The sequence below is a fragment of the Chiloscyllium plagiosum genome, chromosome 12 (assembly GCF_004010195.1).
Source record: "Chiloscyllium plagiosum isolate BGI_BamShark_2017 chromosome 12, ASM401019v2, whole genome shotgun sequence".
Lineage (NCBI taxonomy): Eukaryota > Metazoa > Chordata > Chondrichthyes > Orectolobiformes > Hemiscylliidae > Chiloscyllium > Chiloscyllium plagiosum.
In genome coordinates this window covers 47,565,708-47,578,605 of record NC_057721.1, presented here as the reverse complement: position 1 = coordinate 47,578,605, position 12,898 = coordinate 47,565,708, and the positions used below count along the sequence as shown (strand labels likewise).

Sequence of the window (12,898 nt, the reverse complement as noted above, 5' to 3'; positions counted from 1 at the left end):
ATGTCAAAGTCGATGCTATTGTGCACTTCAGAAAAGTGCAATTCCAATAATCCTTCTAGAAAGCACAGGGCTGACATAAAAAAAACTCAAGAGTGAGTTGGACAATATGGAACATTAAGATAATATCCATTGTGTACATCAGTACAGACTGGTGCAGTTAAATTACAGGAGTGCTAAAGAAAATGGCACAATCTAGCCAACAGAAGGCATCTTCATCTTTAGAGAAAGTGATGCCCAAACAAAATTCCAACTTTGAAGAACTGAATCCCAAATTCACAAAAGCCAAGTTATTTTCTACGCTGGATGTCGTGCATAGATATTGGTTGGTTCATTTTGCAAAGAAACCTCAAGAAATCATTATCATTAAAACACCATATTCATTCCAGAGACGAACCTTTAGACTGTCAGTCAACATTTCTTCCAGAAGCATACGGATGGCATGATAAAAAAAAATTCCTAGAAATGTCTGTATTGGTGATGATATTGCCGTGATGGATAAAACTAAAAAAGGGAAGACCAAAATCTATACTCAATAATGATAGTCACTCACCATAAAGGACTTATTTTGTTTGTTGAAGTTATCAGGCGAATATAGGCCAGATCTTCTCAGGTTATGGTATCTGCCCTGAACCAGGCAAAGGTTCAGGACATCACATAGCTACTCAAAAAAACCTCCAAAAATGTCTCTTGTTTTTAACTTCCAAGGCCATGCCCACCAAAAAGTTTAGTTATTAAGACGACTCTTAAGGAAAACACACCATGTGTATGGCAGCAGGACAATCAACACATGCTCAAATCACTCAAACAAACATCGTCAGCAGAACTTGCATCTTACACTTCTCTGACCTCTGAAAGATGACAATCCTGGAAGTTATGTATCTCAAAGAAATTACAGCATGCATTGTCAAAATAGCAAATCTAGATTGAATAGTCTATCACAAGTAAAACCAAATTATTCCAACATAAAGCATGAAACACATGTTCTGGCAATCAGTATCATACGTTTCCATACCAGTCTGGTAAGCAATTCACAACAGAAACTGATCATAAACAACTGAAAATGATTTGACGCAAACCACTGACAAGTGCACCACTAGACTGCAACAAACTCTTAAAAAAAAATATGGGCCATGACTTCATTGCTGTTACAAACTTGGTACAAAGATCCTTATTTTTGATACAGTGAGCAGACTACTAAGTCCAAATATGAATGCAGAAATTTCACAAGATTTACAAATAGATATTATGGATATCAAATTGGAGGGTGTACTTAAAGTCAACAAACTTCAGGAAGCAGATAATGATCCACGACTGTATGCACAATGGAAAATTATCATCGAAGGATGGTGTGACATGATATAAGAGATGCCAGTCACACACACATTTTTGGCCATACAGAACTAGGTATTTCAAAAGGTATAATTAAATGCATCAAGCTCTTTGCTAGGAAGTATAATCAGAGCTATATCAGGTACATACTGGCACGGAGCAATTCAGACTGCCTTCTACAGGATACCATGTATTGGCCAGGGATCAACAATGACATCAAGAAGACAAAGAGGATGTGCAAGGAATTTCTCAAAGTCACCAACGACGTTTCAAAATTTCCAATTGTTGGACAACAATCTTTTGATCAGCTTCCTCAGAGACCAGGAATTGTTAAATGGATTTTGATTAACTTACGTCTTAAATTTACTATTATTGTTATTTATGAATTTACTTACGACTTCTGTCATTAATATAGGCACCACGGTAGAGTGATTTATAACACTTCTCATTTTATTTTTCTTGTAAAAGTACACATGACAATAAATTCTATAAATAAATAAATAAACAAATAAACAAATAAATAAAAGATCGCTTCAAGTGCATCCACGGTAGACACAATGAGTGCAATATCAGTGTTTTGGTATACCAAGAAGGTTATACCACCCTGAAGGATTATCAAGTCATTACAGGAGGTACCCAATTTACAAACCCTGATGCTTATGAGCACAATCCCACACAGGGATGCATTTTTAAAGACTGACATATGAACATTTCCTGTACTTATGAATAGCTCCTTTATATTGTCCTCTACTATATTGACTTAAAATTTGACTTGCAAATGGAATCAAGAACGGAACCTGTTCTCAACCCAAGGACTGCCTGTAAACTTTATACAGATTCTTAATAATGAAACTCAAATTGTTCAATTCTTGTTTCTGTGTAGTTTTCAAAAACAACATAGACATAATCCCACTTATAGTGCACATAATCCAATATTTCCAGGATCAAATTAAGAGTCTAATGGTGACCACGCAACCAGAAGCACAACAATGTGGATGAGTCTCAACTGCCCTCTGGGCATTTAGGGATAGGCAATAAATATTGTGACATCCATGTCTTATGAATGATTTTTAAAACTTAACAGCTACTATACTAATGAATGAAGCATCAGAATTATACCACATGACAGCAGCCACGTTATTGCTTGGATTGTGTACATAAGGTTCTCTGCAACTGCACAAAATAAATTTGTCAGTTCAGCAAAACTATTCAAGATTTCAAAATATATTAAACTTACACTACTTAGCAATCCAGCATGACACTGATAATTCTGTGTTAAAAAAACACAACAAAGGAATATAATTACCAGGCCTTGAGGATAGTCCCAGCTTCACATGGAGGACACCCTCCAACATGTTGACACCATACGATTGCTCAGTTGTATTATTGTTGTTAGTCTATTAATCCACATATCCATGTGATGCTCTGGACACTCAGGTTCAAATCTCAATTTGGCAAATCATGGAATATGAATTTGACAAAAGAAAATCTGGAATTTAACAGTCTAATAATGATTAAGAACCTATTGCTGATTGTTGGAAAAATGTATTTGTTTTATTAATGCCCTTTAGGGAAGGAACCTGCTGTCCTTACCTGTTGTGGCCTACATCTGACTCTTAACTACCATCTGGGCAATTAAGGATGAGCAATAAATGCTAGCCGAGCCAGCAACACCCACATCCAAGAATGAATATAATGAGGTTATCTGCACTACCAACAGCTGAAGTCTTGAGCTCCACAACCTTTTTCACTATTAGCCAAGTTGTAGCAATGGCACCTACCCACACAAGTGGTAAATTGCATATGCACACTCAGACCATAAAAAGCTTCGCAAATCCAATCCAGTCAAATATCACACATCAGATTACTCTCAATTATCAGTTAAGAAATAAATGTTAAAATTGATAGTGCTGTCAAGCACATTTCTGCAGCAAGTTGCTCATCAACGTTCATTTTGAGTTCTGCCTGGACAACCTGATTGCAGAACTTATTACATACTTCATTTAGACAACTGCGATTACCTTTGAAATCAAGGCAACTTTTGACCAAGAGTATCATGAGTCTTAGGAGAACAAAATTCAATGGGAATTGGGGAAAACATTGCATTGGTTGGAGCCATATCAGTCTGTGGATATCGGAGGCCAATCATCTCAGTCCAGCAGCATCACAACAGGATACTGAGGTGCCTAACTTCCTCTCTGATGGCCCACAATCTGACCACCATCTCCAAGGTTCAAGTCAGGAATATGATATAATAACCTCCACTCGCTTGGATGTGCACTGTTCTGAAAATTCTCAAGAAGCTCAACACCGTTCTTGACAACCTATTCAGTTGATATTACATCCACAAACATTCATTTCATGCACTACCGACACACAGTAGCAGCAGTGTGTATCAACCTCAAGATGTACTGTTGAAATTCATGAAAAGTCCTTCGACAGTAACCTCCCAAACCACCACCAGCGAGAGGGTCAAGGACAGCAGATACATGGGAACACTGCTCACTACCCTAATTTGGAATTATATATTGCCTTTCCTTCAGAGTTGCTGGGTCAAACTCCCAGAACTTCCTATCTAACAGCATTGTGGATCTACTTATTCCAAATGAACTGCAGTGTTTCAAGAAGCAGCTCACCAACACGTTCTCAGGGGTGACAGAGATGGGCAACAAATGCTTGCCCAGCCAGCAAAATCACTTGGTCACTTAAACATCTCAACTGATGGTGAGGCAGGAGCTAGATCATGAACCCCCTGTCCAAAATTGAATTCTGGTCAAAGGATTTGAGATATGCCAACACTGTGCTTAAGTGCAATTTTCATTTTCAAGCTCAATGCCATCAGGAGCAGAAAATCCACCTAAAAACAAACTAAAATCAGAATGCCAAAGCCATCAGGGAAGACAAACCCCTAGAAATCACAGAGACTGGTTTGAAAGCTATAAGTATTGAACATCCTTGGGCAGACATTGCTTCAGTACTCAACACAAAAAATAATTATTAGAAGATAAAAATGCCTTACTTCTCAGCCATCAATAAAATTATCTCCAGGGGAGCAATGTAGCAAATGCCAATACAGATAGTAATATGCAGAATAACAGCTAATTTTACACAGATCTAATCAAGGCATGCCACAGATTCTAAATTTTAAAAACAAAGTTCATCAATACTTAGCCACAAAATACAATTCTTATTAATACAATTAAATTTTGATTATTATTAAAATGTGGCATAATTAATTTTGAATGAGTTTATACACCATATGGGTGCATTAGTAACAGGGTTTCCTCTACATATGTATACCGTATTAGTTTGGAATCATTTCATAAAATGTGGGTGTCACTGGCTAGGCCAGCATTTATAGCCCATCCCTGAGGGCAGTTAAGATTCAACCAAATTGCTATTGAGTCACATGTACACCAGACCAGGTAAAATTACTGTCCAGCGGAGATTCACACAGATGATCCCTGGAATGGTAGGCCTAACATACGATAAATGGCTGAGAATCCTGGGATTACAATCATTAGAGTTTGGAAGGTTGAGGAGAGATCTAACAGAAACTTACAAGATAATGCACGGCTTAGAAAGGATGGACGCTGAGAATTTGTTTCCATTAGGCGGGAATACTAGGAACTGTGGGCACAGCCTTAGAATTAGAGGGGGTCAATTTACAATGGAAATGAGAAGACACTTCTTTAACTAGAGAGTGGTGGGCCTGTGGAATTCATCACCACGGAGCGCAGTAGAGGTCGGGATGTTAAATGTCTTCAAGACAGAGATTAATAAATTCTTGACCTCACAAGGAATTAAGGGCTATGGGGAGAGTGCGGGTAAGTGGCATTAAAATGCCATCAGCCATGACTGAATAGTGGACTCAATGGGCCCAATGGCCTTACTTCCACTCCTATGTCTAATGGTCTAAAATTGTGGTTTCCTTTCCTAAAGGACATCAGTGAACCAGATGGCCTTTCTGACAATCAACAATGTTTCATGGTCATCATTAGACACTTGAATCCAGACTTTTACTGAATTCAAATGCCATTTTCTGTCAAGCCCGGATCCCAAACATTACCTGGGGTCTTTGGGTTAATAGTCTCGTGATAATATTGCAAGGTCTTCACCTCCCCCTAAATATAATCAACAAGCTTTCAATGCATCATAACAATGTATTTATCTAAATAGACATACATAAAAAATTGTAAATGGTACAAAGTCAAATGCAGTCCAACAAAATCCATAACAAGATAAACTGCGGATAATGCAGAGAAGGTTCATGTATATTCCAGAGAAGGTTCATGCAAGGCTTTGGCAACAGATGAAGGTTCATCCATCCCATTATCAACATGTGGACATAGGAGGACTTCTTTCAACCCAAAGTCTATTTCCTATGTGTAGCAAACGGACAATCTTTAATATAATGAATGCAACAAATAACTAAAGGAAGAAATTATCCTTCAACCCACCCCTGTTTTAGGGTCGTGCCGCTTCACAGATTGGTGCAATTTTCAGACAAAAGGTTGCATCAAGGATTGATCCAGCAGACCAGCACAATGTTAATTCACCTGAGGAAATTAAGATAATATTGTTCCTTTGACAATACTGAAGAGCAAAAATTTTAGAAATACTTAAAAAAGTACAAAAGCAGAGGCACAAAATACATAATTGAAGAATTGTTAATTTCTATACATGTAAGACCACCTTAATAGAGTTTTATGACTTTAGAACCCATTATTATTTTGTATAGTAATAAAGAAGTTAGCATTTATGTTTAGTTAAACTACAACACAAGATAATAAAATGTGAGGTTTGCCACACTAATAAGAAGTTACCATCTCTTTTTGTCAAGTAAACTAAACCAAATGCAAGTATTGCACTGGAACTAGTTAAATTTACTTTTATGGGGCTTAAAAGGCCAAAAGCATCTTGGCAGTAGTCTTGCAGACTCTGTGGAATTTAAGTGCTTAGCAAATTAACAATTGATGTAAATGTGTATTTTTCTACTTAACATTACATAATTGATTCATTTTCAGAAACTCAAGTGGTTGCATTAAATTTGCATAGGTCAAGTAACGCTTTAATATTTTAGGACCTGTGTGTGAAATAAGAATATTTTGTAAGTTGTCTTCTTTTTCCTCTCATCTCACTTTGGAAATACACAAAAACTGTCTCCCTTCAGAGGTAACTTTGAAAGCTCAATTACAATAGGACTCTTATTCTACTTTAACTTTTAAGATTTTATAAAAGGACTTTACAGCTTTTATTAAATTCTCAGCTCTCATGCTCTTAATTGCCTCTTTAAATTGCTTTGAACTTAAATAAGCAGATGGTCTTCTCCTACTCTTGAAATGACTGGACAATTTCAATATTTCTTTCTCAAATTGTATAAACAAATTTTGACATTTTACGCAAAAATTGTGACAGTTGCAATTTCAAGCATCCTACTTTAGGAAAAGTAATAAAGCAGTTCCAAAAATGTACCGTCAGTTCAATGAAAAGTTAATAGGGATTGTGGAGGTTATATTTGAGACTTCAGTGGAAATGGAAAAGTGTAAGTGAGAATCAGAGAGATAGAATGAATTGTTAGAATATGATTGATCAGAACTGATCTACAAGTCATTAGATCAAGAAGCATAAATATAAGGTAAATGCTTTAAAAAAAACTTAAAATTTAATAAAGTCCCAATAAAAGAGAAAAGAACAGAAATTCTCAATAGGTTAAACATCAACTGTGGAAGAGAAACTGAGTTACCATTTGTGGCCTTTAATCAGAATCTTCCACCCATGTTGACTTGAAATAATATCTATTTTTCTCCACAGAGGCAGCTAGTTATTTCTCCATGAAGCCATGCTGACTCCGCTTGATCATCTTGTGCATTTTTAAATGCTCTGTTACCACATCCTTCATAATAAATTCTAACATTTTCACAATAACAGACATCAAGCTAACTGGCCTACAGTTACCTGGTTTTGACTCCTTCCCTTTCTAGATAAAGATGCTGCATTGGCAATTTCCTAATCCTCTGGGACTTCTCCAGTATGTAAGGATTGCTGGACATTTACTATCAAATATATCCATTATCTCTGTAGTTATTTCCTTTAATATCTGAGGATCTATCCTGTCAGGTTCAGGACGCTTATCACTCTTTAGTCCCATGAGTTTTCCTAACACTTTTTCTTCTAGTGGTAGTTATTGTATTTATTCTCTCTCCTCCTTCTGTCCCTTGAATATTTAATGATGTTGGAATGCTATTAGTACTGTGAAGATTGATGCAAAGTATTTATGGAAAGTTGGCCTAGATCACCTCACATCAGAATTAATACTACTCCAGAACAACATAGAACTACACTTTGAAAACTTTGTTAATATAAAGGTAGAATTTACTCCCTTCCGACGATTTAAATCAGGCACAATCAGAACAGATCTCTGCACGTATATGAAGATTATAAATGATTTGGAGGCGCCAGTATGGGACTTAAAAATCACACAACACCAGGTTATAACCCAACAGGTTTATTTGGAAGCATTCGCTTTTGGAGTGCTGCTCCTTCATCAGGTGATTGTGGAGTATAAGATCGTAAAACACAAGATTACAAAGTGATTCCTACCGTGTTTGTCTACTTTAAAGTAAAGTAAATAGGGACATTCAAATTTACTTTAAGTTCCAGGTGAGTTGCACTCAAGGTTCATTCAAAAGCTGTATAATCCACTGGGTATTTGCTGTGGTTGTTTAGGAGATCTTCCAGCCCCCCCGAGTGTTCCAATCTTTAAAAATAGTTTACTCCCCAGTAATTACTGTATACCACAGCCATCTCATCCAAGTCCAAATTGAAACTTGTATAAATATCAATGCCTTAACAGTATCTCACATTACAGAATCGTCTCTAGTACGGTGCCCTCACGTAAAAAAAATAAATTTATGAAATAAATAAAACCAGTATCTTTCAACAAACCTTAATGACCAATAATGCAGGTCAACTAAAGAACCGTTGACCGTTCATAGCGGTGTGAACGAAGCCGAGCAATTCTGACGATCACATTACAATATATTAATGACAGTAACTATTAAAATAATTTTAATATTTAAATAAATACTCACTGCCGGTTACAAATAGACACTCTCGAGCACTAACATTACCACGCTAACCGGCTCACGCTGCGCTGCAGGAAGGGCCTGCGTCAACACGTACCGCGGCCCCGGATGTTACGTCACCGCGTAGGGCACTGTGCGTGGTGACGTCGGTACGCAGGGCTCGTTGTGGGCCGAGGTCAGTCGGTGATTGGCTCCGGGTGGAGCTCCGTCGTCAGGTTCAGGTGGCGGCTGGCGAAAGCTGACCGATTACCTTCTGCTCCAGAGATACCCAAGCGAGTATTTAGTTAAAGTTTTTAACGGTAACCTGAGGGTTGGTCTAGGTTGAACGTGTTTGTGCGATGGCGTCCTTGGAGCGGGTGAAGGTGTTGGTGTTGGGGGATTCAGGTAAAGGTTTACACTCCATTAACTCTCTAACAGTGGCCTGGATCTGGACTCAACGTGGCACATTCTCAAACAAAGCAATAAACATGTTTAATGAAAACAAAAAGTGCTGGAGAAACTCCGATCTGGCAGCAACTGTGGAGAGAGAAATGTCTCCAGTGTGACTCAAAATGCTTTCCTTATTCCTTAATCAAAGATTCCTCGCTCCTGGGTGACAGGCCCTGAGCTGTTTCTGGATTAGAGGTGCTGGAAGAGCACAGCAGTTCAGGCAGCATCCGAGGAGCAGTAAAATCGACATTTCGGGCAAAAGCTCTTCATCAGGAATACATGTCCAATCTGTCTCCCGCAGTTTTGCTTCCACCCCTCCCCCTCACTCCCAAAACAAACAGATTTCCCTAGTCCTAACTTTCCACTTCCTACCACCCATCACTTCTGCATGAAAAGCATTATCCTCTGCTATATCCGTCACCTCTGATGAGATGCTTCTACCAAAAACATCTTTGTTTCCCCTCTTTTGTCAGCATTCTGCAGCATTCACTCTGAACACTCTTAATGGCCCCTTTTGCATGTAATTGCAGATGTAACATTAATTCCTTTACCTCTTCCTTCCTCACTATCGAAGTCCTGAAACACACTTTCCCACTGGAACAGTGATTTATTTGTACTTGCTTTGAACCTGTTTACTGTAATGACTTTTCACATTGCTGTCTCCTTTACAATTGTAAGACCAAGAGTGGACCAGGTAACTTTTTAAAACGCCTCCATCTTTTCAACAAGAATGGTCCTACCATTCTGGTTGCTTGTTTTTCAATGCAGTACTGCCCCCTCAAACTAAAATTTCTGTCCTAGATTTGCTGCAGTGTTCCGGTAAGACTTAACACAAGTTGAAGGAATAGCACTATATTTTCCACTTGAGCACTTTGGAGCCTTCAGGACTCAACATTGAATTCAACAGTTTCAGACCATGAACCTTACCTTCCGTTTTGATTTACCACTCCCAAGTCTGCTCTGGCATGGATTTACTCTAAGTAGATCTGACCTGTTTTCTGCTATTAACCTTCCACCATCAATACGTACTGTTCATCTATAAATTTTCTCTACTATTAGCAGTCCCTTTGTCTTTTACCCTGGGGCACCTTTACTATTTATTCCACTGGCTCTTCCTTGCTCCTTTTTTCTGCAGCATACCACCTGACTCTTTTCCAGTTTCCTTCAATTCTGAAGCAATACATTGGACTCAAAATGTTAACTCTTCCTCTATTCACACATGCTGGCAGACCAGCTAAGATTCTCCAATATTTTCTGTTTTATTATCTAATCTCTAATGTCAAAAGCACTCTTAATAAAGTGTGGTGTTTCCAGTTATCAAGAATGACTCTTATGTTATCGATATATCAGAACTGCTTGTTAAACCCTTGGTACCATTGCTAGAATATTGATATTGTGAATGATATCTCATTTACAAGTCTTTCAAATATATCTTAGGAGCCATGCTCTCTCACTTTGTTTTAGAAATAGAATTGACTCTTCAATAAATGCAATTTCATTTTTAAATGAATTTCTGATCTTCATGATCCACAAAGATTGACCATATCCTTTTCTGTGTTTCAGATCTTCTACATTAGGTTCAACTCTAATGACACTAGCTCTATAACCTGACCTATTTTCTGCAATTCTATGTCCGATATGGAAATATTTAAATCTAATGAATATACACATTAGGAGTAGGCCATACATCTTTCACTGCTGTGGTTCTGTTCGCCGAGCTGGAAGTTTTTGTTGCAAACGTTTCGTCCCCTGTCTAGGTGACATCCTCAGTGCTTGGGACCCTCCTGTGAAGCGCTTCTGTGGTGTTTCCTCCGGCATTTATAGTGGCCTGTCCCTGCCGCTTCCGGTTGTCAGTTTCAGCTGTCCGCTGTAGTGGCCGGTATATTGAGTCAAGTCAAGAAGGCACAGCAGGTCGGGTAGCATCCGAGGAGCAGGAAAATCAACACTTTGGGCAAAAGCCCTTCATCAGGAATGTTCATCTTTCGAGCATTCTCTAATTTGCTTAAATTACATACTTGTACTGCACAGTCAGTTAAGAATTGTTGTACAATGTTTCAAATTGCTTAAATGGGTTATGCAATGGAAGCGGATTTTTATTTGATTAACTTAATCTGGAACCAAAGAGAAAATAATTGCATTTATGTACCTCCTGACATCCCAAAACATTTACAACATGTGGCATTCTGAACTGTGATCAGTGCTATAATGTAAGAGAAGCTGAGTTTAATTTGTTTACAACTGGATAATCTAATAGTAAGGATTTATGAATTCTTGAACACCATGGAAGTTGATAAATCTTGAGGTATTCTGAAACAACAGTAAAATCCAGTATCTCTCACCAATGTAGTGTTCTATGGTATTCAAATTCAGTACCTTTTCAACAAACTAAAATAACTAAACCCTGATATCCGTCTTGGCCAAATCCTGGCACACGCATCGTGAATAGAAAATCAAAGATTCAAGTCCAACTTCAAAAACTTGAGTAGAAAACCTTAGACGAGATTGTGGTATTGATAGAACTTTAGACTTTCAATTGAAACCTTCACGCTTCTCTACTGCTGTACATCAATATAGGAAAATCCACTGTTGAAAAAAGAATTAGGAGCTTCTCCTTGTGCTGTGGCCAAAAATTATTGCTCAATCAATATCATTCATTCATGTGTGCTCAGCCAGTAGGCAGGTGTATGGTTCAGTGTCTCCTATTGGTTCATTTTGAGCTGATTTCTTGGTAGTTTTTGTAAGTGATTGTCTCTGCCTCCTGAGACAGTTCCCACCTCTACTTCAGCCAAAAAGAAAATCAAATTGTGCTGTTGACACTGTCCAGAACAACATGCTATACCTGGTCCACTGAGATAACCAGTCCTCTTAAACACCACCAAAAATGTTATTTGGCCATTATAATGTTTGAGAGCCCTTGCTTTGATGTAATTGAGGAGAAACATGAGCACAATAACTACATTCCAGTTTTAGAACAGTGAGATTTTGGAGCTAATGTAATCTGACATCCTTCCCTGATCTGGCCTACATGTGGCAACACAGTGATGGGTGGGAGATGCTGTGGGAATCCTCAAAAGCAAGACCAGACCCCTATGAAGTCTTATGGCATCAGGTCAAACATGGGAAAGAAACCTCCTGCCAATTAAACCTTTCCCCGCCAATCTAAGTCTTTCATGTGGTAGGCATAAGCATAGACTTCTGAAGGAGGATTGCTGGACTTGAAACATTGACACTGCGTTCTCTCCACAGATGCTACCTGATGGTGTTGAGTTTCTCAAGCAATTTCTGTTTTTGCTTCAGATTTCCATCATCTACATTTTTTTGTTTTAATATTTGCACTTCGCGTGCCTGTCAACAAGAGTGATTCAGCAGCACCATTACAAAGTGATCTGGTTAAATCCTAGAGGATATAACTGCAAAACTAGGTCTGCAGCTGGTGGTGAGGGAAAAGCTTACTTGACCTCATCTGCACTAAATTACCTGTCACAGATGTATTTTCCATGGCAGTCTTGGTACGAGCAACTAATACACAGTCCTAAAGAAGACAGAAGTCTTTTACGTTGACAATACCTTTTGTTTAATACTGGCACGTTAAGTGGGATGGATTTTGAACAGATCTCGCAACACAAAACAGGGCAACCAATTGAGTTATCAGCTCAAAGTTTGTGAGAAGATATGTAGCTCGGGTGCTCGTTGCTGTGGTTCTGTTCGCCGAGCTGGAAGTTTTTGTTGCAAACGTTTCGTCCCCTGTCTAGGTGACATCCTCAGTGCTTGGGAGCCTCCTGTGAAGCGCTTCTGTGGTGTTTCCTCCGGCATTTATAGTGGCCTGTCCCTGCCGCTTCCGGTTGTCAGTTTCAGCTGTCCGCTGTAGTGGCCGGTATATCCTAGTAGCCACACACGCAGACGACAAACAACATGAATTTGACTGGGACAACACTACCATTACAGGGCAAGCGAAACAAAGAACAGCCAGGGAATTCCTAGAAGCATGGCACTCATCCACAAACTCCATCAACAAACACATAGACCTGGACCCAATATACCGGCCACCACAG

General features: G+C 38.6%; 2 protein-coding genes across 6 annotated transcripts in view; one reads left to right on the top strand and one right to left on the bottom strand.

Moving 5' to 3' along the window:
* Positions 1 to 8,520, bottom strand: part of gtf2e1 (general transcription factor IIE, polypeptide 1, alpha) — a 49,548-nt gene extending 41,028 nt beyond the window's left edge. For 2 of the 5 annotated variants that reach the window (XM_043700985.1, XM_043700983.1), the window contains exons 1-2: positions 8,424 to 8,520; positions 5,790 to 5,888 (exon numbers count right to left, since the gene is read on the bottom strand). The gene's annotated coding sequence lies outside the window, so the exon portion shown is untranslated. Of the gene's footprint in view, positions 1 to 5,789; positions 5,889 to 8,277; positions 8,293 to 8,423 lie in introns of those variants that run through there. The other 3 variants (XM_043700988.1, XM_043700987.1, XM_043700986.1) reach the window with 2 other exon arrangements.
* Positions 8,521 to 8,598: 78 nt separating this feature from the next.
* rabl3 (RAB, member of RAS oncogene family-like 3) overlaps positions 8,599 to 12,898 on the top strand; it is a 23,823-nt gene continuing 19,523 nt past the window's right edge. The window contains exon 1 of the mRNA XM_043700989.1: positions 8,599 to 8,801. Within this exon, the coding sequence (XP_043556924.1) occupies positions 8,756 to 8,801 (46 nt within the window). The 5' untranslated portion in view covers positions 8,599 to 8,755. The remainder of the gene's footprint in view (positions 8,802 to 12,898) is intronic.